This window comes from Chiloscyllium plagiosum, chromosome 10 (assembly GCF_004010195.1).
Source record: "Chiloscyllium plagiosum isolate BGI_BamShark_2017 chromosome 10, ASM401019v2, whole genome shotgun sequence".
Taxonomy (NCBI): domain Eukaryota; kingdom Metazoa; phylum Chordata; class Chondrichthyes; order Orectolobiformes; family Hemiscylliidae; genus Chiloscyllium; species Chiloscyllium plagiosum.
Window position 1 is genome coordinate 90,829,461 of NC_057719.1, and position 6,000 is coordinate 90,835,460.

The window sequence follows — 6,000 nt, forward strand, 5'->3', positions numbered from 1 at the left end:
CTACCATGCGGAACCTTGTCGAAGGCTTTACTAAAATCCAAATAAACAACATCTACTGCTGTTGTCATCTATCTTTCGGTAACTTCTTCAAAAAACTCAATCAAGTTTGTGAGACACTATTTTCCATCGCACAAAACCATGCTGACTATCCCGAATCAATTTTTGCCTCTGTAAATGTCCATAAATCCTATCATTTATAATCACCTCAACAATTTACCCTCAATGGAAGTCAGACTCGCAGGTCTACAGTTTTCCGATTTCTCCTTACACCCTTTCTTAAGCAAAGGTACAATATTTCGAGGGATATGGGACAAGTGCTGGCAAATGGGACTAGAATAGACTAGGGTATCTGGTCGGCATGGACGGGTTGGACCAAAAGGTCTGTTTCCGTGCTGTACATCTCTGACTCTCTGACTCTATTAGCCATCCTCCAGTCATCAGTGACCTTGCCCGTAGTTGTAGTAGATGCAAATTTTTCTGCAAGGGATCTCACAGTTTCTTCCCTTACTTTCCACAACGTTTTGGGATATTTTAGTACAGGATCTAGGCTATTGTCTAAGACCTCCTGAATTTCCTGTTCTGTAATGTGAACTTACAGTCCTGCTTTTCTGGCTTACCATTATGTACCCTTTATTTGCATAAATGTTGTTCTCACTCTCTCACTCTCTCTCTCACTCTCTCTCACTCTCTCTCACTCTCTCTCACTCTCTCACTCTCTCTCTCTCTCACTCTCTCTCTCGTGTATAGTTAAGGCTGGGATAGATAGATTCTCGATCAGTAGGGAAACGAAGGATTATGGGGACAAATGCTGAAAAGTCAAATTCAGGAATGTTAGCTTAACCATGATCCTATTTAATGGCAGAGCTGGGTCTGACAGCCTATTCCTGTTCTTATTTCTTCTTCTCTTATGATAGAGCATGACCCTTCATGGGGTGTGGGTGCAATAGCAGAGGTACAGTGAGTTCAAAATATTCCTATATTGCTGTGCATTCCAGCTGGTACCTAAGAGTGCTCTAACTTGGGTGTCAACTTTGGACTAGACTGGCATGGTTCGTTGTTGTAGTCTCTGCTGCTGGTCCTTGGTGAAGAGGATGTCCAGCATGACCTCCATGATTGTGCTCGCAAAGACCGGTGCCAAGTCTCCCCTGATCTGCCATGTCCAGGTCATAGGTCAGGGCTGTGCTAGACTGATGATGCTTGTCCAGGTGCACAATGGGCTTTTGAAAATGATGTGGGCACAAAGGATGCTGATATTTTAGTGATGTCTATTGAGTGGAGTGTTACGTGAACAGTGTGTGGTAAGTGAGGCTAGAATTGGATGTAAGGGATACCATAAGAATGGAGTAGTTAGTTAATGAGGCAGATTGGTCAGATACGATAAGAAAATGCACTGGGCATTTTGGTAAGAAAGCTTCCAAAAAGCACTGCACAACAGTCAGCCAAGAAAACCCAAGATTCAGCCCCAAATATTTTGAGGAAGTGTGTTCCACATCTCTCGCTCTCAAATTGGTGAACATTGGTTTTTAAACTGTGATCCTTTGTTTTTGAATTTCATTGGCAATGTTTTCTTGATATGTACCTGGTAAATGTTAATGAAGTGTTGCCTCCTTTGTGGGGGGGGGGGGGGATGGGAACGACTTGATAGTTCCACAGACAGCAGACATGAACTCAATGGGCTGAATGGACATTCCTGTGCTGTAAATATCTTAGTATTTATTACATAAAGTATCTAATAATGCTGTGGCATAATGGTAGTTGTAGATTAGGTGGAACTGTATTGTTATTGTCTCTCTTTGTGTGATAAAACCATTGATATGCAATACAGACTTCAGTGCATGACTGTGAAGTCTAACTTAGAATTAAAGCAGATTGCCTGAATTGCTGTGATCTTTCTCAGATAGACCAACTTGCCAAAGATTGGAAGGACAGATGGAAAGACACAAAAGCAATCATGGAGGAGTACTATGTGGATATAAACCGAGGAAAAGCAGGAGTGATTGTTGCCTCCCAGTTACCTCATTTAATAGCAGTGGATGAGGATATATTAAGTACAGGTGTTGCTCTCTACCATCTTAGGGTAAGTTTTAAAATGTTTTTAAGTTGATATAATATTCATTTAATTCCTTCAAAATTACATGGATTCATCTGCTAATATTTTCTGGCCTTGTCTGTCTTTCTCAGAGATATCTGTACAAGTTCTCCTGATTAGTAGGTTACCTGCTTCTATGCTTATGTACTATAGATTAGTCAGTGGACATTTTCAGTTTTCATGGACTTATTTTGTGCTGCCTTGCCTCATAGTCTTCCTAGCTGTGAATAATTATAAAATTGGGGACTTACCATTCCATAGAGAAACAGTTTGCTACATTTTCCAGAGACTCCAATAGCTAAATGGCTAAGGTTCACAGTGAGGAGGACTAACAATTTGAGAAGAATAAAGTGTAAGACTGGTCAATTGAGAACTAATAATTAGCTGACTGCAAGCATTTGTTTTTTTGAAAGCAGCATATTGTAAAAGAAGGTAAAGACTGAGGGATGAAGAGAGTGTTCCAGTTCAGCAAAGGTTTTAACTCCATAGATGGACTCGTTTCATGTAGAGAAAACACTGCAACGCTTTGAATTACAGATTTGATAAATACCCCTTAATTATTAGTGCCTTGCCTTCAGGAGATCATATAAAACCAACACATTGTTACAGCATAGAGGGAGGCTATTCAGCCCATTTGATCTGCACATGCTCCCTATTGGCTAAATTGACCTAGAGCCACACCCCCATCCTCTCCCTGTAAATATTTCCTCTTCAGATAATATTCCAATTGCCTCTTGAAGGTCTCGATTAAACCTGTCTCCACACACACTCAGGCAGTGCATTACAGATCCTAACCATACTCTGTGTGAAAATATTTCTCCTCATCGCCATTGATTCTTTTGTCAGTTAACTTCAGTCCTGCCCTTTTGTTCTTAATCCTTCCACCAATGAGAAGCTTCTCCAATGAAGCATCTTAGGACCTTGGCGAATGTCAGAACAAATAGTCTGTTTTATAACCAATAAGATTTAGATTGCAAAATCTAAAGTATACTGAGCTAAATCTAAACCTGAATGTAATGATCACGACAAGGTCAGCAAGTGGACCTCATCAAATATGAGTTCCCTAATTGGGGCTGTTGGTCTGGTTCAATCAGGGAGCCTTGGATGACAGGTGAGTATAGGCGGCATGCTGGCTCAGTGGTTAGCACTGCTGCCTCAATGTCCCAGGTTCGATTCAAGCTTTAGGCGACTGCCTGTGTGGAGTTTGCACATTCTCCCTGTGTCTGTGTGGGTTTCCTCCGGGTGCTCCAGTTTCCTCCCACAGGTCAGGTGAATTGACCATGCTAAATTGCCCATCGTCACAGGTGCATTAGTGAGAGGGAAATGGGTCTGGGTGGGTTACTCTTCGGAGGGTCAGTGTGGACCTGTTGGGCCAAAGGGCCTGTTTCCACATTGTAGGGAATCTAATCTAATCAATAGGTGTGTCAGACATTTTGTTCACTCTGAGAGTTGTCTCCAAGGGAGCTGGATCAGTAGCAAGTTCTCTCCAAGTGGAAATAAAAAGTGATTTAGTGGTGGGATACCAGCCTCTATGGAGTTATTTCAAACAGAGTGGTAATAGAAAAGGAAATGGGGGAAAAATAGAGTGAAATCAGTTATAGAAAGAGAAAAGGTGGAGAGCAAAGGATGTGGAAAAAAATATGTTGGTATTTAAAATTGTGTTTAACAATCTCCAACAACTATTCTCTACCTGGAGGAACAAAACTGCATTTAATTCAATTCTGGTGAGAATTTGATGGACAATTACTATCATAAAGCATATTATATATGGGGCGGCATGGTGGCTCAGTGGGTAGAACTGTTGCCTCACAGCACCAGGGATTTGGGTTTGATTCCATCCTCAGGTGACTGTCTGTGTAGAGTTTGCATATTCTCCCCACGTTTGCATGAGTTTCCTCTCTGTGCTCCAGTTTCCTTTCACAATCCAAAGATGCGCAGGCTGGATGGATTGGCCATGGGAAATGCAGAGTCACAGGGATAAAGTGAAGGGTGGATCTGGGTGGTATGCTCTTCGGAGGGTTGGTGTGGATGCGATGGGCAGAACAGTGGCATCATTATTCTACAATAAGGATTCTATGACCATATACTGGACTTCATTTTATTTTGTCATTAAATTTAACACAGTGTGCAAAGGCAACAACTGCATAAAAGAGATTGGAAAATTAAGTATAAGATGTTATTTCTGTGAACCTAACAACAAAGTATTATCTTATGGTCTTTTGCAATTTACAGAATAGCTCACAGTACAAATTGCTGGTTGATTTTTATGTGAATAATTATTTGTGAAATGGCTGTTAATTTTTCCCAATTCTTCAGATAAATCAGCTAAATGTTTGACTTTAAGACTTTTAGAACTCCTAAATCTTAATCTATAATAGTAAGGTGAGGCGAGTGCATTTTTTTTAAAGTTTATACTGTGAACTGTCTCTTGATTGACATTTAATATGGATTGGTCCTAAGTTATCTCAGACCAGTGTTTTTGAACGGTAAGACTGTGCTCATGCTGCATATTTTAACAAACTGTGTCGTGTTTGTTTTTGGATAACTTCTGGGTAAATTGTTAAACAAACAGATAAGTCCTTTACTAGTGTGATGTGCTCTTCCTGTCATTCATGGGAGATCAGGGAGAATTTGAATGTTCCTGGAGACTATGTCTGCAAATCCTATCGGATGGCATGGATTGGTTGGAGCGGCAGTTAGATGCAATGAGGAATTTACAAGAGCTAAGGTGTGTGATGAATGGCAGTTACAGGAAGATGGAGACACTGCAGATACAGTTAGGTAGATGGTTGACCACTAGTAATGGTAGGAGAGGTATCTAGGTGGTCCAGGAGTCTTCTGTGACAACCCCCATCTCAAACAGAAATGTCACTTTGGATACTTTAGGGGGATGGTCTCTCAGGGGAGTATAGCACTGTCAAGCAGGGTTTCTGGTTCCATGACTGACTCTGCTGAAATGAGGGCTATGTCATTATAATAGGAGCCTCTTGAGTCTGGGGGAAAAAAACAGATATTTATGTGGCTGTCAGCACGACTTCAGAATGGTGTGTTGCCTCCCTGGTGGCAGGGTCAAGATGCCTCGGAGAGGGTGTAGAATATTCTGAAAGAGGAGAGTGACAAGCAGGAGGTCCTTGTGCACGTTGGTACCGTTGACACAGATAGGGAAAGGAATGAGATTCTACAGAGACATTATAAGAAACTAGGCAAGAGGTTAAAAAATAGATCCCTGAGAGTTGTAATATCTGGACTGTAATACCGGTGCCATATGCTGGTGAGACTATGAATAGGAGGATAGAGCAGATATGGCTGAGGAGCTGGTGCAAGGAGCAAGGATTCACATTTTTGGACCATTACGATCTCTTCAAGGGTAGAAATGACCTCTATAAGAGAGATATATTCTACCTGAATTGGAAGAGGATCAAGATCCTTGCAGCGTGATTTGCTAGTGCTACTCAGGAGACTTCAAACTAGTAAGGATTGGGAGTGGGAGCAAAGCGATAGTGAGAAAAGAATTAGCATGAGAATTAGAGTTAAGTTTTATTGTCATGAGGAAAAGCTGAGAATGGTGTAGTAGATAAGGGGAGCAAGTCAAGACAGACAAAAGCTTGGCAGAGAGCAAAGTAAGATAGATAAATTAAACTGCATTTACTTAATTGCAAGGGGACTGACAGGTAGGGCAGATGAATTTAGGGCATGGTTGGAAAGATGGGACTAGGATATTATGGCCTATACAGAAATGTGGCTCGGGTAACTAGGACTGACAGCTTAACGTTTGAGGTATCAAGGGAGAAAGATAGGAGGGGGATTGGTGTTTTTAGTTAGGGATAACATAATGGCTATAAGGGAAGATATTTCTCGGAAATTGTCAAGTGACATTATACGGGTTGAAATGAGAAATAAGAAAGTTATGA

At 41.2% G+C, this 6,000-nt stretch overlaps 1 protein-coding gene across 1 annotated transcript in view; it reads left to right on the forward strand.

Moving 5' to 3' along the window:
• The window catches only part of LOC122554032 (stAR-related lipid transfer protein 9-like), a gene marked incomplete at its 3' end in the record, with an annotated part of 253,157 nt that overhangs the window by 201,717 nt on the left and 45,440 nt on the right, over positions 1-6,000 (forward strand). Inside the window, exon 16 of the mRNA XM_043698518.1 lies at positions 1,898-2,077. Within this exon, the coding sequence (XP_043554453.1) occupies positions 1,898-2,077 (180 nt within the window). The remainder of the gene's footprint in view (positions 1-1,897; positions 2,078-6,000) is intronic.